The sequence below is a fragment of the Heptranchias perlo genome, chromosome 42 (genome assembly GCF_035084215.1).
Source record: "Heptranchias perlo isolate sHepPer1 chromosome 42, sHepPer1.hap1, whole genome shotgun sequence".
Classification (NCBI taxonomy): Eukaryota; Metazoa; Chordata; class Chondrichthyes; order Hexanchiformes; family Hexanchidae; genus Heptranchias; species Heptranchias perlo.
Window position 1 is genome coordinate 14,484,493 of NC_090366.1, and position 24,682 is coordinate 14,509,174.

General features: G+C 55.9%; 1 protein-coding gene across 1 annotated transcript in view; it reads right to left on the bottom strand.

The window, feature by feature from the left end:
- Positions 1-24,427, bottom strand: part of LOC137306155 (histone-lysine N-methyltransferase 2B-like) — an 84,823-nt gene extending 60,396 nt beyond the window's left edge. The window contains exons 1-6 of the mRNA XM_067975214.1: positions 24,211-24,427; positions 14,087-14,165; positions 9,577-11,489; positions 3,925-4,086; positions 2,347-2,503; positions 1,922-2,171 (exon numbers count right to left, since the gene is read on the bottom strand). Coding sequence (XP_067831315.1) covers positions 1,922-2,171; positions 2,347-2,503; positions 3,925-4,086; positions 9,577-11,489; positions 14,087-14,165; positions 24,211-24,417 — 2,768 coding nt within the window. The 5' untranslated portion in view covers positions 24,418-24,427. The remainder of the gene's footprint in view (positions 1-1,921; positions 2,172-2,346; positions 2,504-3,924; positions 4,087-9,576; positions 11,490-14,086; positions 14,166-24,210) is intronic.
- Between the last annotated feature and the right edge of the window lie 255 nt (positions 24,428-24,682).

Here is a 24,682-nt window from a genome sequence, read left to right on the forward strand (position 1 = left end):
CTGAAAACCACGCATGACATACCTACCAGCCCAGAGGGTGATTTATATTCTACATAAAGAAAGATCTTGCATTTCTACAGCGCCTTTCACCACCTCAGGACGTCCCAAAGCGCTTTACAGCCAATGAAGTACTTTTTGGAAGTGTGGTCACTGTTGTAATGTAGGAAACGCGGCAGTCAATTTGCACACAGCAAGATCCCACAAACAGCAATGTGAGAAATGACCAGATCATCTGTGTTTTTTAGTGATGTTGGTTGAGGATAAGTATTGGCCCCAGGACACCGGGGAGAACTCCCCCTGCTCTTCTTCCAATAGTGGCCGTGGGGTCTTTTAGGTCCCACCTGAGGGGGTAGACAGGGGGCCATGGTTTAACGTCTCATCCGAAAAACGGCACCTCCGACAGGGCGGTGCTCCCTCAGTACTGACCCTCCAACAGTGCAGCACCCCCTCAGTACTGACCCTCCGACAGTGCAGCACCCCCTCAGTACTGGCCCTCCGACAGTGCGGCGCTCCCTCAGCACTGACCCTCCAACGGTGCGGCGCTCCCTCAGCACTGACCCTCCGATAGTGCGGCGCTCCCTCAGCACTGACCCTCCGATAGTGCGGCGCTCCCTCAGCACTGACCCTCCGACGGTGCGGCGCTCCCTCAGCACTGACCCTCCGACGCTCCCTCAGCACTGGCACTGGGGAGTGTCGGCCTGGATTATGGGGCTCGAGTCTGTGGAGTGGGAGGTTGAAACCACGGCCTTCGGACTCAGAGGCGAGAGAGAGACCCACTGAGACAAGGTTCACACTTGGTGAGATTGCTACATGACTTAAATTTATGGTTTTTAAGATAATCTCATCATCCCTCTCAGCTCCAGCCTCAAACGTCTGTCAAAGGCTCTCTCACGTCTGGAACCACAGAGGCTACAACACAGAAGCAGGCAATTCGGCCCATCGTCTCTGTGGCGGCTCTTTGCTGGAGCAATCCCAAACTAATCCCACTGCCCCCCCCCTCCACCCTCTCTCCCTACACCCCTGTATCAAACCAAAACAGATGCTGATCTGGTCATTATCACATTGCTGTTTGTGGGATCTTGCTGTGCGCAAATTGGCCGCCACGTTTCCTACATTACAACAGTGAACTCACTTTGTAAGAAAGTACTTAATTGGCTGTAAAGCGCTTTGGGACGTCATGAAAGGCGCTGTATAAATGGAAGATTGTTCTTTCTTTATCTCCTTCAACATTCAAGCCTGTGAACTCCTCACAATTACTGGCTGATCCAATTTTGCCTCCTGCTCTGTTGCATGAGAGAGAGAGAGAGAGAGAGAGAGAGAGCTAGGCAGACAGAGAGCCAGCGAGCGTGAGGTGGAGAGAGATAGAAAGAGGGAGAGAGACAGACAGACAGACAGAAAGAGAGAGAGACAGACACAGAGAGAGAGAGCGCGCGCGCGCCCCAGGAAGAGAGAGAGAGACAACAGACAGAGAGAGAGCGCCAGGCAGAGAGAGAGAGAGCGAGAGACAGACAGACACAGACAGAGCGAGACAGACAGACAGGCAGAGAGAGAGAGAGAAACAGACAGACAGACAGACAGAAATAACACTGAGATTCAACAGAGTAGGAGGCCTGGGAAACGGTTTGGTTAAATGTCACGGTAATCATTTAAACATTATTTTATGGGTGGGGGCTTATTCGTTATTCTGAGAATTCTTTCAGGAGCTTGGAATCGATCTGAAAACGCTGGTTCTCTTTCTCCAGTCTGGGCTGCGGATGTCTGACTTGGGCTACGATTCCTACCGTTCCCTTTTCGTCGAGCGCCTCGCCGTGTTCTCTCTCTCTCTCCCTCTCTCTCCGATCGGAGACTTCAGGCGGCAGCGGCCGACCGGTTTCACCATCCCCGGCGGGCAAACCGCGAGGGGCGGAGACGCCGTACTTACACGCAGCACTGTTTCTTGGTGTTGCGGCCCCCGAACTTGGGCTTGTCCAGGCAGTTCACGCACTTGCCGCAGTCGGCCAGGTTCCGGCAGCCCTTGCAGCTGCCGCACCGGTTGCCGCGGCGCTTGGGCTGGCCGGCCGCGGGGGGCTTCGCCTCCTCCATGCCCCCCGCCTCCTCCTCGGGCTCGGCCTCCGTCTTCACCACCGGAACCGCGGGGGCCGGGCTCTCCGCCTCCGAGGACGAGGAATCCCCTGAAAGGCAAAAAATAGAGAGAGAGTAAGAGAAGGGGGACACAGAGAGAGAGAGACGAGATAGGTGTATGGAGGCCAGAATCACGCACAGCGCTCCCAGTGCGGTCTAACCAAGGTTCTATACAAGCTTAACATAACATCCCCCCCCCCGCCCTCCCTCCCGACTGCCACTCACCGTCCATCAGCGCCGTCATGATGCCGTCTCTCTCGTGCAGCGGCAGTGCGCTCAGCCGTGGGATGTCAGCGGGAACCATCGCTCGCGGTCTCCCCAGCGCGACGGCCGCCCGCCGGCACACGTGCTTGATCCGCGGTCCCTGCGAGGGTGGCTGCGTCTGGTGGCCGCAGGGAAAAGAGACGGCGAGGGTTAAACTCGGGTCGGTGACAAGAGCTCGAGACAGAGCGCGGGTTCCCCGGGAGTGAGTCGGTGTTTACAAGGGGAATCCCCAGAGTGTGTGTCAGTATTTACAAGGGGAATCCCCAGAGTGTGTGTCAGTATTTACAAGGGGAATCCCCGGAGTGTGTGTCGGTATTTACAAGGGGAATCCCCAGAGTGTGTGTCAGTATTTACAAGGGGAATCCCCAGAGTGTGTGTCAGTATTTACAAGGGGAATCCCCAGGAGTGTGTGTCAGTATTTACAAGGGGAATCCCCAGAGTGTGTGTCAGTATTTACAAGGGGAATCCCCAGAGTGTGTGTCAGTATTTACAAGGGGAATCCCCAGTGTGTGTGTCAGTATTTACAAGGGGAATCCCCAGAGTGTGTGTCAGTATTTACAAGGGGAATCCCCAGAGTGTGTGTCGGTATTTACAGGGGAATCCCCAGAGTGTGTGTCAGTATTTACAAGGGGAATCCCCAGAGTGTGTGTCAGTTTTTACAAGGGGAATCCCCAGTGTGTGTGTCAGTATTTACAAGGGGAATCCCCAGAGTGTGTGTCGGTATTTACAGGGGAATCCCCAGAGTGTGTGTCAGTATTTACAAGGGGAATCCCCAGGAGTGTGTCAGTATTTACAGGGGAATCGCCAGAGTGTGTGTCAGTATTTACAAGGGGAATCCCCAGAGTGTGTGTCAGTATTTACAAGGGGAATCCCCAGAGTGTGTGTCAGTATTTACAGGGGAATCCCCAGGAGTGTGTCAGTATTTACAGGGGAATCCCCAGAATGTGTGTCAGTATTTACAGGGGAATCCCCAGAGTGTGTGTCAGTATTTACAGGGGAATCCCCAGAATGTGTGTCAGTATTTACAGGGGAATCCCCAGGAGTGTGTCAGTATTTACAGGGGAATCCCCAGAGTGTGTCAGTATTTACAGGGGAATCCCCAGAATGTGTGTCAGTATTTACAGGGGAATCCCCAGGAGTGTGTCAGTATTTACAGGGGAATCCCCAGGAGTGTGTCAGTATTTACAGGGGAATCCCCAGGAGTGTGTCAGTACTTACAGGGGAATCCCCAGGAGTGTGTCAGTATTTACAGGGGAATCCCCAGGAGTGTGTCAGTATTTACAGGGGGTCCCCGGGAGTGTGTCAGTATTTACAGGGGAATCCCCAGGAGTGTGTCAGTATTTACAGGGGGTCAGAAGAGCGTGTACTGGACCGTCTTGGAGTGAGCAGAAGTAGCTGAGCTCCATTACGCTAATCGAAATCCGACAGAAAAAAACTCAAGAAATCCATTCCCAAATATATTCTCAGGCAAACACAGGAACAGGACAGAGGCACAGTCCTTCCACCATGATAGTAGAGTGGCTCCATTCTCGCCCTCACCTCAACACGGAGTCTCTTCCCTTCTGGCGGGGGTGATTCTGTCCCCAGCTTGCGTTTAATGGCGTCTGCAACTTCCTGGTCGCTCTCCGTGTCCGATTTGTCCGTCAGACCTGCCTCCTCTTTGACAGGCAGCTTCAAGTCTCCTCCGGTTTGGAAAGCAAGCTGCAGAGGAAGAGAGAGAGGTCGAGAGAGAGAGGTCGAGAGAGAGAGGTCGAGAGAGAGAGGTCGAGAGAGAGAGGTCGAGAGAGAGAGGTCGAGAGAGAGAGGTCGAGAGAGAGAGGTCGAGAGAGAGAGGAAGAAGAGAGAGAGGAAGAAGAGAGAGAGAGATGAAGAGAGAGAGATCGAGAGAGAGGTCGAGAGAGAGGTCGAGAGAGAGGTCGAGAGAGAGGTCGAGAGAGAGAGGTCGAGAGAGAGAGGTCGAGAGAGAGAGGTCGAGAGAGAGAGGTCGAGAGAGAGAGGTCGAGAGAGAGAGGTCGAGAGAGAGAGGTCGAGAGAGAGAGGTCGAGAGAGAGAGGTCGAGAGAGAGAGGTCGAGAGAGAGAGGTCGAGAGAGAGAGGTCGAGAGAGAGAGGTCGAGAGAGAGAGGTCGAGAGAGAGAGGTCGAGAGAGAGAGGAAGAAGAGAGAGGAAGAAGAGAGAGGAAGAAGAGAGAGGAAGAAGAGAGAGGAAGAAGAGAGAGAGAGATGAAGAGAGAGAGATCGAGAGAGAGATCGAGAGAGAGATCGAGAGAGAGATCGAGAGAGAGATCGAGAGAGAGATCGAGAGAGAGGAAGAGATCGAGAGAGAGGAAGAGATCGAGAGAGAGGAAGAGATCGAGAGAGAGGAAGAGATCGAGAGAGAGGAAGAGATCGAGAGAGAGGAAGAGATCGAGAGAGAGGAAGAGATCGAGAGAGAGGTCGAGAGAGAGAGAGAGAGGAAGAGAGAGAGGAAGAGAGAGAGGAAGAGAGAGAGGAAGAGAGAGAGGAAGAGAGAGAGGAAGAGAGAGAGGAAGAGAGAGAGGAAGAGAGAGAGGAAGAGAGAGAGGAAGAGAGAGAGGAAGAGAGGGAGGAAGAGAGGGAGGAAGAGAGGGAGGAAGAGAGGGAGGAAGAGAGGAAGAGAGAGAGGAAGAGAGAGAGGAAGAGAGAGAGGAAGAGAGAGAGGAAGAGAGAGAGGAAGAGAGAGAGATCGAGAGAGAGATCGAGAGAGAGATCGAGAGAGAGATCGAGAGAGAGATCGAGAGAGAGATCGAGAGAGAGATCGAGAGAGAGGAAGAGAGAGAGATCGAGAGAGAGGAAGAGATCGAGATCGAGAGAGGAAGAGATCGAGATCGAGAGAGGAAGAGATCGAGATCGAGAGAGATCGAGAGAGGAAGAGAGATCGAGATCGAGAGAGAGATCGAGAGAGAGATCGAGATCGAGATCGAGATCGAGAGAGAGGAAGAGATCGAGATCGAGAGAGAGGAAGAGATCGAGATCGAGAGAGAGGAAGAGATCGAGAGAGAGAGAGAGGAAGAGATCGAGAGAGAGGAAGAGATCGAGAGAGAGGAAGAGAGATCGAGAGAGAGGAAGAGATCGAGATCGAGAGAGAGAGAGAGATCGAGATCGAGAGAGAGGAAGAGATCGAGATCGAGAGAGAGGAAGAGATCGAGATCGAGAGAGAGGAAGAGATCGAGAGAGAGAGAGAGGAAGAGATCGAGAGAGAGGAAGAGATCGAGAGAGAGGAAGAGAGATCGAGAGAGAGGAAGAGATCGAGATCGAGAGAGAGAGAGAGATCGAGATCGAGAGAGAGGAAGAGAGATCGAGAGAGAGGAAGAGATCGAGATCGAGAGAGAGATCGAGATCGAGAGAGAGGAAGAGATCGAGATCGAGAGAGAGGAAGAGAGATCGAGAGAGAGGAAGAGATCGAGAGAGAGGAAGAGAGATCGAGAGAGAGGAAGAGAGATCGAGAGGAAGAGAGATCGAGAGGAAGAGAGATCGAGAGGAAGAGAGATCGAGAGAGGAAGAGAGATCGAGAGAGGAAGAGAGATCGAGAGAGGAAGAGAGATCGAGAGAGGAAGAGAGATCGAGAGAGGAAGAGAGATCGAGAGAGGAAGAGAGATCGAGAGAGGAAGAGAGATCGAGAGAGGAAGAGAGATCGAGAGAGGAAGAGAGATCGAGAGAGAGGAAGAGAGATCGAGAGAGAGGAAGAGAGAGAGATCGAGAGAGAGGAAGAGATCGAGATCGAGAGAGAGGAAGAGAGATCGAGAGAGAGGAAGAGAGATCGAGAGAGAGGAAGAGAGATCGAGAGAGAGGAAGAGAGATCGAGAGAGAGGAAGAGAGATCGAGAGGAAGAGAGATCGAGAGAGGAAGAGAGATCGAGAGAGGAAGAGAGATCGAGAGAGGAAGAGAGATCGAGAGAGGAAGAGAGATCGAGAGAGGAAGAGAGATCGAGAGAGGAAGAGAGATCGAGAGAGGAAGAGAGATCGAGAGAGGAAGAGAGATCGAGAGAGGAAGAGAGATCGAGAGAGAGAGGAAGAGAGATCGAGAGAGGAAGAGAGATCGAGAGAGAGAGGAAGAGAGATCGAGAGAGAGAGGAAGAGAGATCGAGAGAGAGAGGAAGAGAGATCGAGAGAGAGAGAGGAAGGGAGATCGAGAGAGAGAGAGAGAGGAAGAGAGAGAGGAAGAGAGAGAGGAAGAGAGAGAGGAAGAGAGAGAGGAAGAGAGAGAGGAAGAGAGAGAGGAAGAGAGAGAGGAAGAGAGGGAGGAAGAGAGGAAGAGAGAGGAAGAGAGAGAGGAAGAGAGAGAGGAAGAGAGAGAGGAAGAGAGAGAGATCGAGAGAGAGATCGAGAGAGAGGAAGAGAGAGAGGAAGAGAGAGAGATCGAGAGAGAGGAAGAGATCGAGATCGAGAGAGGAAGAGATCGAGATCGAGAGAGAGATCGAGATCGAGAGAGAGATCGAGAGAGAGAGAGAGATCGAGATCGAGAGAGAGGAAGAGTTCGAGATCGAGAGAGAGGAAGAGATCGAGATCGAGAGAGAGGAAGAGATCGAGATCGAGAGAGAGGAAGAGATCGAGATCGAGAGAGAGGAAGAGAGATCGAGAGAGAGGAAGAGATCGAGAGAGAGGAAGAGATCGAGAGAGAGGAAGAGAGATCGAGAGAGAGGAAGAGAGATCGAGAGAGAGGAAGAGAGATCGAGAGAGAGGAAGAGAGATCGAGAGGAAGAGAGATCGAGAGGAAGAGAGATCGAGAGAGGAAGAGAGATCGAGAGAGGAAGAGAGATCGAGAGAGGAAGAGAGATCGAGAGAGGAAGAGAGATCGAGAGAGGAAGAGAGATCGAGAGAGAGAGGAAGAGAGATCGAGAGAGAGGAAGAGATCGAGAGAGAGGAAGAGAGATCGAGAGAGGAAGAGAGATCGAGAGAGGAAGAGAGATCGAGAGAGGAAGAGAGATCGAGAGAGAGAGGAAGAGAGATCGAGAGAGGAAGAGAGATCGAGAGAGAGAGGAAGAGAGATCGAGAGAGAGAGGAAGAGAGATCGAGAGAGAGAGAGGAAGGGAGATCGAGAGAGAGAGAGGAAAGGAGATCGAGAGAGAGGAAGGGAGATCGAGAGAGAGAGGGAGAGAGAGAAATTAAGAGGAAGAGATCGAGAGAGAGAGATCGATTGAGAGAGAGAGGGAGAGAAGACACATCATGACTGTGTGAGCAAAACTGACTGTGTACAGAGTCTAGAAGAGTGTTTACTGGTGACCCGAGAGATCTCCCATTCATAGAGGATCATGTCACACTTCTCTGCGTTAAACCTCGCCTGCCATTTGCCATCTACAATTCCATATAGCTGCTGCAGTATGAAGAAACTGGCTGGGGTGGGGTGAGGGGAAAGAGAAATAGTTTGAGGCGCCTCGGAGAGATGCAATGAGCTGCTGTACGACTACATTGAGGGCAGAGATCGCATCGGGTAGAAGGTAAGTGTCTTTCTGGATAACACACGGTCAGTGTGATCTCCTGGACTGGATCGCCTGAGGGAGTCAGAGAGGGATTTTCCAGAATATTTTTTTCCCTTATTGGCCCTGGGTTTTTCCCCCTCTCCCAGGAGAGGGGGGTGGGGAGGGAAGAAGTGCTTGGCCATGACGCTAATGGAATGCTGGTTTTATATCGAGAGGACAATACAAAGGGGTAGAAGTTATGCTGCAGCTATACAAAGCCCTGGTTGGACCACACCTGGAGTACTGGGTACAGTTCTGGGCACCGCACCTTAGGAAGGATATATTGGCCTTGGAGGGAGTGCAGTGCAGATTTAATGGAATGATACCCGGACTTCAAGAGGTTTTTTTAAAAATTCGTTTATGGGATGTGGGCGTCGCTGGCTAGGCCGGCATTTATTGCCCATCCCTAATTGCCCTCGAGAAGGTGGTGGTGAGCCGCCTTCTTGAACCGCTGCAGTCCGTGTGGTGAAGGTTCTCCCACAGTGCTGTTAGGAAGGGGGTTTGGGAGGCGCAGTCAAAGAAGCCTTGGCAAGTTGCTGCAGTGCATCCTGTGGATGGTACACACTGCAGCCACGGTGCGCTGGTGGTGAAGGGAGTGAATGTTTAGGGTGGTGGATGGGGTGCCAATCAAGCGGGCTGCTTTGTCCTGGATGGTGTCGAGCTTCTTGAGTGTTGTTGGAGCTGCACTCATCCAAGCAAGTGGAGAGTATTCCATCACACTCCTGACTTGTGCCTTGTAGATGGTGGAAAGGCTTTGGGGAGTCAGGAGGTGAGTCACTCGTCGCAGAATACTCAGCCTCTGACCAGCTCTTGTAGCCACAGTATTTATATGGCTGGTCCAGTTAAGTTTCCGGTCAATGGTGACCCTCAGGATGTCGATGGTGGGGGATTCGGCGATGGTAATGCCGTTGAATGTCAAGGGGAGGTGGTTAGACCCTCTCTTGTTGGAGATGGTCATTGTCTGGTGTGAATGTTACTTGCCACTTGTGAGCCCAAGCCTGGATGTCGTCCAGGTCTTGCTGCATGCGGGCTCGGACTGCTTCATTATCCGAGGGGTTGCGAATGGAACTGAACACTGTGCAATCATCAGCGAACATCCCCATTTCTGACTTTAAGGGAAGGTCATTGACGAAACAGCTGAAGACGGTTGGGCATAGGACACTAGGAAGAGAGATTACATAAACTAGGGTTGTATTCCCTGGAATTTAGAGGCGAAGAATTTAGGCGATTTGATCGAAGTTTACACGATATTCTGATCGGGTAGATAGAGAGAAACTATTTCCGCTGGTTGGGGAGTCTAGGACTAGGGGACGTAGCCTAAAAACTAGAGCCAGGACTTTCAGGAGTGAAGTTAGGAAACACTTCTACACGCAAAGGGTGGCAGAAGTTTGGAACTCTCTTCCGCAAACGCTAGCTCACTTGTTAATTGTAAATCTGAGATACAGATTTTTGTTAACCAAAGGCATTAAGGGATACAGGGCAAGGCGGGTGGATGGAGTTAGGTCACAAATCAGCCATGATCTCAGTGAATGGCAGAACAGGCTCGAGGGGCTGAATGGCCTCCTCCTGTTCCCATGCCCGGCCATGACGATGTGTGGGGCAGGTTTGATGGACCAGCTGGTCTTTTCCTGCCGCTCAATTCCGTGTGTTCCCCCCTCCCCCGGCCTCCTTTTTCCGCTGCTCTCTGCCCGAGACCTCGGATGGATCCCGGCCCTTACCTGCTGCGACTTCCACTGCTTCTGCTGGTCGATCTTAATCAGCTGGACCTTGGCCGCTTTCAGTAGGTTGACCATCCGCTTGTCCATGGCGGACATGCACAGGGAGTGACTGGTGATGCTGGGCGTCCTCGCTGGCTCCGGCCTCTTCAGCGGCTCCGGGGGGGGAGTGGGGCTGGGCTCGGGCTCCGGCGTTCCAGCCCCGGTGCTCTCCAGCTTCATCCCGCCCTCGGTCTGCGTCTGGCTGTCACGGGGGGGTTCCCTGGGAGGGGTTGGCTGGGGTTCCGGCTGCTCGCAGACCCTCTCGGGGGGAGGGGAGCCCGAGGCAAGCTCCAACCTTTCCTCCTTGACGGTCAGTTCGAGCGGGCTCCCTGTCCGCCCGTCCAGGGCCTCCGGTTCCCGCGTGACCCCAGGGAGAGGTTCGCTGAGTGTCTGGTCGGCATCCTCCTCCTCCTTTTCCTTTTCCTCCTCCTCCTCCTCCTCCTCCCGCCTGCCGGGCGAGGGGCAAGGCTCCCGGGCGGGAGGAGAGGGCGGGGAGCGCTCTCCCGGGACGGGACGCCTGCTTCGAGTCCTCATGGCGTGGGCGGGGGCCAGGTCAGGCGTCGGCGGTCGGGGGTCGGGGCCGGCTGCTTCCTCCGACCCCGAGTCGGAGCTCAGGGCGGGGAAGGGGAGGTTGGTGGGGGAGAGGATGACGTCCTCCAGCGTGAAGGGGGAGAGCTTGAAGCTGTCAAAGGTGGGCTTGCAGCTCAGGCAGTCCTTGGTGGCAGAGCTCAAATCGGAGGCGGTCCAGGTGAAGGTGGGCTCCCGCAGGAGGGCCCCTCGCTTGCCAATCGAGCGGGGGGAGGGAGGGGAGGAGGAGGGGGGGGAGGCGGGAGGCCCCGTCTCGGGCGGAGGAGACGGAGATCGAGCCTCTACTCCATGAGCGGCCGTCTCCTCCGAGCCTGGAGAACCCACGTCCGTCTCTGGGGCCTCTCTCCGACCGCTCCTGTGTGGAGAGCGCCTGTGAGAGGGCGAGGACAGCCTGGGTCGGCCCAGGGCTTTGCAGACGGGGGAGAGCGGGGGGGCGGAGGCGTCCGGGCTGGCTTTGGGCCTGTAGACGGCTGCCTCCTCGTCGATGAACCGCTTGGGGGTCTTGATAATCCTGGACGATCGGGCGCTCACCACTGGCATGATGAACTGACGGATGTTCTTCAGGAACTTGGACTTATTGCTTTTTTGCAGCTCGTCCTGCTGGGCGGCGGGGGCCGGGGTGGTAACCGTCTCCTCCTCCACGTGCAGGGGTCCGGGGGGCTTGGCTTCCAGCGACAGCTGCCTGTCCGCTCGGGGGTCCGACAGTCGGGGCCTGCCTCGGCCCGCCTTAACCCGGGGAGCCTGGACGACAGGCTTGGCCACCCTTCCCCGGGGCTTATGACCCCGCACGCTGTCGAGAGCGGCCTCCGACTCCTTGGGGCGACGGGGACCTCTGGTCCCGGCCTGGACCTTGCCCGATTTCCCGGCCCCCGAGGGCCTCTTCAACCTCAGGCGTCTCTGGGCCAGCCGCGTCCCGGTCAGCCGCCTGGCCTTGGACATGAACCTCAGCAGCAAAGGCTTGCTCTTGTTCTTTAGCGTCAGCAGCAGCGACTTCTTGGCCCCCCTGGGCCCGGCTGCTGAAGCCGCCCCTGCCCCCAGCCCCGTTCCTTTCCGGGGGCTCGGCTCCCCTCTCCGTTGTCGGGGAGGCCTCCCCACACTCCTGGGCTTGAGAGCCCCGCAGGCCAGCTGAGGCCTGCTGCACTTGCTGGATTCAGGCCCCTTCTTCTGGCCCGGGGCCTTTCCTGCGTCCGGCACCCGCTGGGGAGGAGGAAGGGCTGGGGCACCGGTCGGTGTCGGAAGGGAGGAATTCTTTGTCTCATTTTGGACCTTGACGTTGGGTATTCTATCTGTAGAGACAGACACAAAAGACAAACACACAACAGGCGGTTTATTCTCTATCGACAATGAAGAACGAACTTGCATTTCTATCGCGCCTTTCACAACCTCAGGACGTCCCAAAACACTTTACAGTGTTAAGTACTTTTACCGTAATGTAGGAAACGCGACAGCCAATTTGCACACAGCAAGCTCCCACAAACTGAAATGCGATAAATGACCAGATCATCTGGGGTTTTTTTTAAGTGATATTGGTCAAGGGAAAAATATTGGCCCAGGACACTGGGGAGAACTCCCCCTGCTCTTCTTCAATGTACACAGACCCCACCTGGCCAAGATCAGCTAACAGACGACAGGCCAGGGATAGAACCCGGGCCATTCATAGTCTCTACGGTTCAGTACTCACGGAGATAGCTGACACAGCCTTTGTGAATAGATTACAACTGAAGCTCCATTTCCCTCCTTCTTATCCTCGAAATATTTCAGCTTTTTGTTTCCTCATTTTTATTTTCCTTTCACTTCCGCCCATTCCAGCACGTGCTAATTTTAGACACAAATTGCCCTGAAACCCTACACTGCACAGGATGTGATGCAGATTCAGTCTGCACAGCCCGTACAGACACAGACTGCAGCCTAATTATTACTGTCACAGCGCTGTGATATATCTCAGGTTAATCCCTTCACTGTCACCCCGAGAAAGACCTGTACCCCAGTGTTATACAGTGACAGACCTGTACCCCAGTGTTATACAGTGACAGACCTGTACCCCAGTGTTATACAGTAACAGACCTGTACCCCAGTGTTATACAGTAACAGACCTGTACCCCAGTGTTATACAGTGACAGACCTGTACCCCAGTGTTATACAGTGACAGACCTGTACCCCAGTGTTGTACAGTGACAGATCTGTACCCACCAGTACTGTACCCCAGTGTTATACAGTGACAGACCTGTACCCCAGTGTTATACAGTGACAGACCTGTACCCCAGTGTTGTACAGTGACAGATCTGTACCCACCAGTACTGTACCCCAGTGTTATACAGTGACAGACCTGTACCCCAGTGTTATACAGTGACAGGCCTGTACCCCAGTGTTATACAATGACAGGCCTGTACCCCAGTGTTATACAGTGACAGATCTGTACCCCAGTGTTATACAGCGACAGATCTGTACCCCAGTGTTATAGTGACAGATCTGTACCCCAGTGTTATACAGTGACAGACCTGTCCCCACCAGTACTGTACCCGTTATACAGTGACAGACCTGTACCACCAGTATTGTACCAGTGTTCTCGTCACAGACCTGTACCCACCAGTACTGTACCCCAGTGTTATACAGTGACAGACCTGTCCCCACCAGTACTGTGCCCCAGTATTATAGTGACAGACCTGTACCACCAGTACTGTACCCGCGTTATACAGTGACAGACCTGTCCCCACCAGTACTGTGCCCCAGTATTATAGTGACAGACCTGTACCCACCAGTACTGTACCCCAGTGTTATACAGTGACAGACCTGTACCCACCAGTACTGTACCCGTGTTATACAGTGACAGACCTGTACCCTCCAGTACTGTACCCGTGTTATACAGTGACAGATCTATACCCACCAGTACTGTATCGGTGTTATACAGTGACAGACCTGTACCCACTAGTACTGAAACCAGCATTATACAATGACAGGCCAGCAAAGTCCGGTAACACAAAACCTCACTGTTACAAACCCACAGGACTTGCAAATGCCATATTCCCTATTGAGATGGCTAGTTTCAATTTTAAATCCAGCTACGTTGCAGCTTATTCCAGGTTCACAGAAGGGGCATAATTTTTATATGCAGCTATTCAACCAAGGAGAGCATCACGTGCACTTTGCAGCTGGGGTGACTGGACGAGGGTGGGGATGGGGGGACATCGACAGTGACTGACCTTCCCTCTCCTGGACCAAGATCAGCTTAAAGAAAGAACTCCCATTTCTATCGTGCCTTTCACCACCTCAGGACGTCCCAAAGCGCTTTACAGCCAATGAAGCACTCTTTGAAGTGTGGTCACTGTTGTAATGTAGGAAACACGGCAGCCAATTTGCGCACAGCAAGATTCCACAAACAGCAATGTGATAAATGACCAGATCATCTGTTTTTTAGTGATGTCAGATAAGGGATACATATTAGCCCCAGGTCAGCGGGGAGAACTCCCCCTGCTCTTCTTCGAAATAGCGGCCATGGGATCTTTTGTGTCCACCCGAGAGGCATCCGAAAGACGGCACCTCCGACAGTGCAGCACTCCCTCGGTACTGCACCTCCGACAGTGCGGCGCTCCCTCAGTACTGGACCGAGGAGTGTCGGCCTGGATTTTGGGGCTCAAGTCTCCGGAGTGGGGCTCGAACCCACGACCTTCTGACTCAGGGGGGGGAGGGGGGGGGGGGGGGGAGAGAGAGAGAGAGAGAGAGAGAGAGAGAGAGAGACCCACTGAGCCACGGCTGACACCCAATTAACTGCTGTGTCTTTGTCTTCCACCTCGACATTGAGAACAGTAATTGCGCGTAGTGACACTCGCGAAAAAAACCACCGGAACATACAAGGAACTGACCGTTAAGGTGACGGGCGACTTACGTTTCTGTGAACGGAGAGCCAGGCGCAATGAACTCGTCACGGCCTCGTCATCAGAAGGGAAACCAGCAAACTCTTCACTCTAGAGTCGAGCAGAGAGAGAGAGAGAGAGAGAGATTAAAAACCCAGTCAGAACTTAACAAACAGGTTCACGGAAACCTCTCTCAGCACATAACACCAGTCACTGCTGCTGCATTTAATCATTTGAGCAGAGCATCCCTGTCAGCACAGGCCTGTCACTGAACACACCCACAGATTCAAGTCACCTTGCCGTCGTCAACCAATCTTTGATGCCTGAGAAATCGGAACATAGGAACAGGAGGAGGCCATTCAGCCCCTCGAGCCTGTTCCGCCATTCAATTAGATCATGGTGATCTGTATCCTATCTCCCTCTACCCGCCTTGGTTCTGTAACCCTTAACCCCCTCACCCAACAAAAATCTATCAATCTCAGTTTTGAAATTTTCAATTGACCCCCAGCCTCAACAGCTTTTTGGGGGGGGGAGAGTTCCAGATTCCCACTCCCCTTTGTGTGAAGAAGTGCTTCCCGACATCACCCCTGAACAGCCTGGCTCTGATTTTAAGGTTATGCCCCCCTTGTTCTGGACTCCCCCCACCAGAGGAAATAGTTTCTCTCTATCGACCCTATCGAATCCTTTAATCATCTTAAACACCTCGATTAGATCACCCCTTAATCTTCCACACTCGAGGGAATACAAGCCCAGTCTGTGCAACCTGTCCTCGGAATTTAACCCTCTAAGCCCCGGTATCATTCTGGTGAATCTGCGCTGCACCCCCTCCAAGGCCGATATATCCTTCCAGAGGTGCGGTGCCCAGAACTGAACGCAGTACTCTAAATGGGGTCTAACCAGAGCTTTATATAAACTGTAGCATCATTTCAACTCCTTTGGTAACCCAGCCCCCCTGAGATAAAGACCAATACTCGTGCTCTAGACTCTTCACCAAGCACACGCGCCTCTGTCTCCCAGACAAGAGGGCGAGTGCATCTCCCAAGGACACGAGAGCCTGACATCCATCCATTCACAGGCCAGGCGTGTGGGAGAGCAATCACTCACACACACAGCGGCCCAGACAGTCCATCAGAATCAGAGGGCAAGCAGCTATCTGGGGCAGCCCCGGCCGAGGCTCGGAGCATATGGACACAGACAGATGCACGCGCGCACAGAGAGACGCGTGCAAACAAGCTCAGTGGAAACTAGAGCTCAGTCAAGCATTAAGGGGTGATCTAATCGAGGGGTTTAAGATGATTAAAGGATTCGATAGGGTCGATAGAGAGAAACTATTTCCTCTGGTGGGGGGGGGGGGGGGGGGTTCAGAACCTTAAAATTAGAGCCAGGCCGTTCAGGGGTGATGTCGGGAAGCACTTCCTCACACAAAGGGGAGTGGGAATCTGGAACTCTCTCCCCCAAGGGGGGCTGGTAGACGGATTTAGGAGAGAGATCAGCCATGATCTCACGGAATGGTGGAACAGACTCGAGGGGCTGACTGGCCTCCTCCTTTCCCTACGTCCTATGTTCCTAGGCCATTCGGACCAACTGGTCTACGCCGGCGTTTATGCTCCATACGAGCCTCCTCCCTCCCTGCTTCACCTCACCCTATCGGCATCTCTACGCTTCACAGAGGACCCCCTCTCGTGCCAACACGGTCGGCCCCCTCGCTGAACTCACTGCCTCGAATCGAGTCCCTAGTGTATACGATTCTGTGCGCGACACATCATGCCATCAAGGAGCATTTAGAGACAGGTCGACCCATTCAATTCCAAGGGCTTTACACATCGCCACTCAGCAGCACGGCCTCCGACTCGCAATGCTTCCCCTAGACGTGACTACTGTCCTATTTATGAGGTGTCGCTGGAGGCGAACGTAAATTAAGAGGCAGCAAATCACAAGCTGACACCAGCCAACAGCTGTGGCAGGTTGGTTGTGTGCTTTGCGTGAACCTGCATGGGAGAGCTAGGCGCCAAGGAAGGGCAGGGTTAGAGAGTTAATGGGACCCACACAATACTCCCTCGCAAATCCCACCCGCGCACCCCTCCCCCCCCCATCACCTGACCCGTGCAATTGGGAAGCAGGACAGCAAAGAAATAAGAAGGTAGTAGACTCGAACAGTACAAGAGGCCGTTCAGCCCATCATGCCTGTGACGGCACTTTTGAAAGAGCTGTCCAATTAGTCCCACTCCCCCCTGCTCTTTCCCCCGTCGCCCTGCAAATTTATCCCCTTCAAGTATTTATCCAATTCCCCTTTTGAAAGTTATTATTGAATCTGCTTCCACCGCCCTTTCAGGCAGCGCATTCCAGATCATCACAACTCGCTGCGTAAAAAAACATTCTCCTCATCTCCCCTCTGGTTCTTTTGCCAATTATCTTAAATCTGTGTCCTCTGGTTACCGACCCTCCTGCCACTGGAAACAGTTTCTCCTTATTGACTATCAAAACCCTTCATAATTTTGAACCCCTATTAAATCTCCCCTTAACCTTCTCTGCTCTGAGGAGAACAATCCCAGCTTCTCCAGTCTCTCCACATAACTGAAGTCCCTCATCCCTGGGACCATTCTGGTAAATCTCCTCTGCACCCTCTCCAAGGCCTTGACATCCTTCCTAAAGTGCGGTGCCCAGAATTGGACACAATACTCCAGCTGAGGCCCAACCAACGATTTGTAAAGTGTCGCAGTGTGTGTTTCAGCTCCAGGAACAGAGGCAACCCAGGGCCGGCAGTTCGAAACCAGCGCCCAGCTCTGAGAGACGAGGGGTCCACCCATCGCAAACCTGCATCTGACTCCCACACAGTCGGCAGCACCGAGACCAAACAAGCAGGGGACCCGCATGCAGTAATACTACACCGGTATAAAACACCTGTCTTATATAAGAGGATCCTGAGGGCAGGACTGGTGGGCGTCACCATGACAAGCAGTCGGGATTTCAGCAGAAGGAATTGCAAGTTGCTATTACTCTATATTACATCAGACAGCAGTGCATTAAAACACCCATGATCGACATTCCTGCATGCTTTATTTGCGATGGTTTGCTTCGTCTCCGCAGCTCTCCGCCTGCAACGGTGTACTGAAGAAGTTTGTCTCTCTAATGGCGCTGTTAGGCGAGTCAGACACCAATGGCATATTATTGACTCTCGTAGTTCACCCATGCACTCCTTTTATCCATCTAGAGGGACATTTCTCGTCCACTACTCAATAGACCATCTCTCCCTTGCTCGCTCTCGTGCCGTGCTTTTCTTTTTCTCTCCAATGCTGCACATCACGCTCACCCTCTTCCTCTGTCAGTATCTCAGCTGTATTAATCTCCGGGTCTGTCTCCCCATACAGGTCCCCGCGGCCCCCATACGCCCAATATACACGCCTCCGGCACCATTCACTATGCACTGCACTCGTCCTATCCTCTACACAAGGCTCCAGCACCGTCCGGTATACGCGGCTCCAGCACCGTCCGGTATACGCGGCTCCAGCACCGTCCGGTATACGCGGCTCCAGCACCGTCCGGTATACGCGGCTCCAGCACCGTCCGGTATACGCGGCTCCAGCACCGTCCGGCTTTTCCGCGACCGGTGGGCACCGCAGGGACTGGAGTGCAGCCTGGATCAATGTAATAAAATTATTATTTGAAATTTATTTTGGGTTTATTGGTTTACTGCACATGAACACAAAAAAAAAATACAAGGCTGCCGTACCCCCAATACACGCTCGCTCACGCACCCTCCGGCACCTCCAATATACAGAGCTCCCGGAACCCCCAATATAAACTGCGCCCGCACCCCCAATATACACAGCTCCCTCACCATCCAGTATACACCGCGCTTGCACGATTTAGTAGATACTGCTCCCGCATCTCCAATATACAATGCTCCCGATATACACGGCTCCCGCACCATCCAGCATACACTGCTTCCGCATCATCCAAACAGTTCCCGCACGATCCAGTAAACATTACTCCCGATATACGCTGCTCCAACCGTCCAGCGCAGGCTCGGCTCCCGCACAGTCCAGCGCAGACTCGGCTCCCGCACAGTCCAGCGCAGACTCGGCTCCCGCAGTCCAGCGCAGACTCGGCTCCCGCACAGTCCAGCGCAGACTCGGCTCCCGCACAGTCCAGCGCAGACTCGGCTCCCGCACAGTCCAGCGCAGACTCGGCTCCCGCACAGTCCAGCGCAGACTCGGCTCCCGCACAGTCCAGCGCAGACTCGGCTCCCGCACAGTCCAGCGCAGACTCGGCTCCCGCACAGTCCAGCGCAGACTCGGCTCCCGCACAGTCCAGCGCAGACTCGGCTCCCGCACAGTCCAGCGCAGACTCGGCTCCCGCACAGTCCAGCGCAGACTCGGCTCCCGCACAGTCCAGCGCAGACTCGGCTCCCGCACAGTCCAGCGCAGACTCGGCTCCCGCACAGTCCAGCGCAGACTCGGCTCCCGCACAGTCCAGCGCAGACTCGGCTCCCGCACAGTCCAGCGCAGACTCGGCTCCCGCACAGTCCAGCGCAGACTCGGCTCCCGCACAGTCCAGCGCAGACTCGGCTCCCGCACAGTCCAGCGCAGACTCGGCTCCCGCACAGTCCAGCGCAGACTCGGCTCCCGCACAGTCCAGCGCAGACTCGGCTCCCGCACAGTCCAGCGCAGACTCGGCTCCCGCACAGTCCAGCGCAGACTCGGCTCCCGCACAGTCCAGCGCAGACTCGGCTCCCGCACAGTCCAGCGCAGACTCGGCTCCCGCACAGTCCAGCGCAGACTCGGCTCCCGCACAGTCCAGCGCAGACTCGGCTCCCGCACAGTCCAGCGCAGACTCGGCTCCCGCACAGTCCAGCGCAGACTCGGCTCCCGCACAGTCCAGCGCAGACTCGGCTCCCGCACAGTCCAGCGCAGACTCGGCTCCCGCACAGTCCAGCGCAGACTCGGCTCCCGCACAGTCCAGCGCAGACTCGGCTCCCGCACAGTCCAGCGCAGACTCGGCTCCCGCACAGTCCAGCGCAGACTCGGCTCCCGCACAGTCCAGCGCAGACTCGGCTCCCGCACAGTCCAGCGCAGACTCGGCTCCCGCACAGTCCAGCGCAGACTCGGCTCCCGCACAGTCCAGCGCAGACTCGGCTCCCGCACAGTCCAGCGCAGACTCGGCTCCCGCACAGTCCAGCGCAGACTCGGCTCCCGCACAGTCCAGCGCAGACTCGGCTCCCGCACAGTCCAGCGCAGACTCGGCTCCCGCACAGTCCAGCGCAGACTCGGCTCCCGCACAGTCCAGCGCAGACTCGGCTCCCGCACAGTCCAGCGCAGACTCGGCTCCCGCACAGTCCAGCGCAGACTCGGCTCCCGCACAGTCCAGCGCAGACTCGGCTCCCGCACAGTCCAGCGCAGACTCGGCTCCCGCACAGTCCAGCGCAGACTCGGCTCCCGCACAGTCCAGCGCAGACTCGGCTCCCGCACAGTCCAGCGCAGACTCGGCTCCCGCACAGTCCAGCGCAGACTCGGCTCCCGCACAGTCCAGCGCAGACTCGGCTCCCGCACAGTCCAGCGCAGACTCGGCTCCCGCACAGTCCAGCGCAGACTCGGCTCCCGCACAGTCCAGCGCAGACTCGGCTCCCGCACAGTCCAGCGCAGACTCGGCTCCCGCACAGTCCAGCGCAGACTCGGCTCCCGCACAGTCCAGCGCAGACTCGGCTCCCGCACAGTCCAGCGCAGACTCGGCTCCCGCACAGTCCAGCGCAGACTCGGCTCCCGCACAGTCCAGCGCAGACTCGGCTCCCGCACAGTCCAGCGCAGACTCGGCTCCCGCACAGTCCAGCGCAGACTCGGCTCCCGCACAGTCCAGCGCAGACTCGGCTCCCGCACAGTCCAGCGCAGACTCGGCTCCCGCACAGTCCAGCGCAGACTCGGCTCCCGCACAGTCCAGCGCAGACTCGGCTCCCGCACAGTCCAGCGCAGACTCGGCTCCCGCACAGTCCAGCGCAGACTCGGCTCCCGCACAGTCCAGCGCAGACTCGGCTCCCGCACAGTCCAGCGCAGACTCGGCTCCCGCACAGTCCAGCGCAGACTCGGCTCCCGCACAGTCCAGCGCAGACTCGGCTCCCGCACAGTCCAGCGCAGACTCGGCTCCCGCACAGTCCAGCGCAGACTCGGCTCCCGCACAGTCCAGCGCAGACTCGGCTCCCGCACAGTCCAGCGCAGACTCGGCTCCCGCACAGTCCAGCGCAGACTCGGCTCCCGCACAGTCCAGCGCAGACTCGGCTCCCGCACAGTCCAGCGCAGACTCGGCTCCCGCACAGTCCAGCGCAGACTCGGCTCCCGCACAGTCCAGCGCAGACTCGGCTCCCGCACAGTCCAGCGCAGACTCGGCTCCCGCACAGTCCAGCGCAGACTCGGCTCCCGCACAGTCCAGCGCAGACTCGGCTCCCGCACAGTCCAGCGCAGACTCGGCTCCCGCACAGTCCAGCGCAGACTCGGCTCCCGCACAGTCCAGCGCAGACTCGGCTCCCGCACAGTCCAGCGCAGACTCGGCTCCCGCACAGTCCAGCGCAGACTCGGCTCCCGCACAGTCCAGCGCAGACTCGGCTCCCGCACAGTCCAGCGCAGACTCGGCTCCCGCACAGTCCAGCGCAGACTCGGCTCCCGCACAGTCCAGCGCAGACTCGGCTCCCGCACAGTCCAGCGCAGACTCGGCTCCCGCACAGTCCAGCGCAGACTCGGCTCCCGCACAGTCCAGCGCAGACTCGGCTCCCGCACAGTCCAGCGCAGACTCGGCTCCCGCACAGTCCAGCGCAGACTCGGCTCCCGCACAGTCCAGCGCAGACTCGGCTCCCGCACAGTCCAGCGCAGACTCGGCTCCCGCACAGTCCAGCGCAGACTCGGCTCCCGCACAGTCCAGCGCAGACTCGGCTCCCGCACAGTCCAGCGCAGACTCGGCTCCCGCACAGTCCAGCGCAGACTCGGCTCCCGCACAGTCCAGCGCAGACTCGGCTCCCGCACAGTCCAGCGCAGACTCGGCTCCCGCACAGTCCAGCGCAGACTCGGCTCCCGCACAGTCCAGCGCAGACTCGGCTCCCGCACAGTCCAGCGCAGACTCGGCTCCCGCACAGTCCAGCGCAGACTCGGCTCCCGCACAGTCCAGCGCAGACTCGGCTCCCGCACAGTCCAGCGCAGACTCGGCTCCCGCACAGTCCAGCGCAGACTCGGCTCCCGCACAGTCCAGCGCAGACACGGCTCCCGCACAGTCCAGCGCAGACACGGCTCCCGCACAGTCCAGCGCAGACACGGCTCCCGCACAGTCCAGCGCAGACACGGCTCGCGCACAGTCCAGCGCAGACACGGCTCGCGCACAGTCCAGCGCAGACACGGCTCCCGCACAGTCCAGCGCAGACACGGCTCCCGCACAGTCCAGCGCAGACACGGCTCCCGCACAATCCAGCGCAGACACGGCTCCCGCACAATCCAGCGCAGACACGGCTCCCGCACAATCCAGCGCAGACACGGCTCCCGCACAATCCAGCGCAGACTCGGCTCCCGCACAATCCAGCGCAGACTCGGCTCCCGCACAATCCAGCGCAGACTCGGCTCCCGCACAATCCAGCGCAGACTCGGCTCCCGCACAATCCAGCGCAGACACGGCTCCCGCACAATCCAGCGCAGACACGGCTCCCGCACAATCCAGCGCAGACTCGGCTCCCGCACAATCCAGCGCAGACTCGGCTCCCGCACAATCCAGCGCAGACTCGGCTCCCGCACAATCCAGCGCAGACTCGGCTCCCGCACAATCCAGCGCAGACTCGGCTCCCGCACAATCCAGCGCAGACTCGGCTCCCGCACAATCCAGCGCAGACACGGCTCCCGCACAATCCAGCGCAGACACGGCTCCCATAGAAAATATTTGACACCGAGCCACATAAGGAGATATTAGGACAGGTGACCAGAAGCTTGGTCAAAGAGGTAGGTTTTAAGGAGCGTCTTAAAGGAGGAGAGAGAGAGGCGGAGAGGTTCAGGGAGGGAATTCCAGAGCTTCGGGCCCAGGCAGCTGAAGGCACGGCCGCCAATGGTGGAGCGATGGAAATCAGGGGATGTGCAAGAGGCCGGAATTGGAGGAGCGCAGAGATCTGGGAGGGTTGTCGGGCTGGCGGAGGTTACAGAGATAGGGAGCGGGTCGAGGCCATGGAGGGATTTGAAACCAAAGATGAGAATTTTTAAACTGAGGCATTCCCGAACCGGGAGCCAACGTAGGTCAGCGAGCACAGGGGGCGACGGGTGAACGGGACTTGGTGCGAGTTGGGATACGGGGGCAGCAGAGTTTACCCACTCCGGAGACTTGAGCCCAAAATCTCGGCTCACACCCCCAGTGCGGTACTAAGGGAATTCTGCCGGCTTTCGGATGAGACGATAAACCGAGGCCCCGTCTGCCCTCTCAGGTGGACGCAAAAGATTCCATGGGCAATATTCAAAGAAGAGCAGGGGGAGTTCTCCCCGGTGTTCTGGGTCAATATTTATCCTTCAACCAGGACCTAAAAAAAATTATCTGGTCATTATCGCACTGCTGTCTGTGGGATCTTGCTGTGCGCAAATTGGCTGCCGCGTTTCCTACATTACAACAGTGACTACACTTCAAAAAAAAAGTACTTCATTGGCTTTGGGACGTCCTGAGGTCATGAAAAGTACAATATAAATGCACGTCTTTCTTTCTCTCATTCACCTCCCACCGTACTTATTACTTTCCCACTGTATTGATGCCCCTTCCCCGTAATTATTACTTCCACCCATCCTGTATTTACTCTCCCCCTTTCCCTGCACTTATGTTCCTTTCCCCTGTATTTATTACTCCTGCCCATGTCATTATTCCTTCGACAGTATTACTCCGCTGTATTTTGCTACTCACCACGTTTTTATTACAACACCCACTGTATTTAATACTTTCCACTGTATTTTTACTCCCTCCTCCCCTAGCATTTATTGCTCTTTATTGTATCACCTTGTGAGGCTCGGTGTCAAATTTTGTCTGTTTACGCTCCCGTGAAGTTTTACTGCGTTAAAGGTGCTTTATAACTGCAAGCTGTTGCTGTATTCATTACTCTCCCTGAATCTATTACTCCCCTGCCACCTATATTTAGTGCAGCTATTTCTGCATATTGTTCATGTTCCCTTTGTATTTATTACACCCTCTCCTATATTTAATACTACCTGCTTCCCTATGCATGAATCCCTCCACTTCTTCCTGTATTTATTACTCTCCTGAACCTATTACTCCCCTGCCACCTGTATTTATTGCTCCCATTTCTGCATATATTGTTCATGTTGCCTTTTGTGTTTATTACTCCCTCTCCTATATTTAATACTACCTGCTTCCCTTTGCATGAATCCCTCCACTTCTTCCTGTATTTATTACTCTCCTGAACCTATTACTCTCCTGAACCTATTACTTCCCTGCCACCTGTATTTATTGCTCCCATTTCTGCATATATTGTTCATGTTGCCTTTTGTGTTTATTACTCCCTCTCCTATATTTAATACCAACTGACTCCCTTTGCAATGAATCCCCCACTTCTTCCTTTATTTATTACTCTCCTGAACCTATTACTCTCCTGAACCTATTACTCCCCTGCCACCTGTATTTATTGCTCCCATTTCTGCATATATTGTTCGTGTTCCCTGTGTTTATTACTCCCTCTCCTGTATTTAATACTACCTGACTGCCTTTGCATGAATCCCCCACTTCTCTTTCCTGAATCTATTACTCCCCTGAATCTATTACTCCCCTGAATCTATTACTCCCCTGAATCTATTACTCCCCTGAATCTATTACTCCCCTGCCAGCTGTATTTAGTGCTCCCATTTCTGCACATATTGATCCTGTTCCCTTTGTGTTTATTACTCCCTCTCCCCTTTGCAATGTAATGCCCCCCCTCCCCAGTATTATTTATTACTCCCCCCCAGGCCCCGCGCGCGCGCTCCCAGGACAAAGGGCGCGAGACTGTGCACGGGCCGGCGGGCCCGCGCCTTCCCAGGGGCTGAAAGAGCGCGATCCCGCGCCGCACCGGGTGGCTGAAGCCCGGGCTCCGAGAGAGGAGGAGGAGGAGGGAGAGGCCCGGCTTGTCCCTCCTCTCTCTCTCTCCCCGCCCGCCCGCCCGCCTCACCTCCTCGCCGCCGCTGCTCTCGCCGAAGAGTTGCTCGAAGCGCCGGACCCCGGCCTCCAGGCGCCGGGCCGCCCCGGCCACCGCCGCGTACTCGCCGTCCGGCCCGGCGGCCGGCCCGCCGGGGCTGCCGAGCCGCCGCCTGGCCGCCCATCGCCGCCTCTCGCACGGCCTGGCCGGGAAGCGGCACCGGCCTGCTGCCTGCGCCATCTTTACACATCCAACGAACAGCCTCTGAGGGGAAAAGGGAGGAGGAGGAGGAGGAGGGGTGGGGGCCCTGTCAGCGCCGCCACTGCGCATGTGCGCGCCCGCCCGCTGCCGGGATTTGTAGTCCTCCCCCAGCTCGGCGACTACAACTCCCGGCGGGCGTCGCGCCCGCTCCGCTGCTGCGCACGCGCGGCGGGTGGGGGGGGGAGTCCTCCGGCGGTCCCGCCACGAAGCCCCCACCCCCCCCCCCCCCCCGCCGTGCACCGCG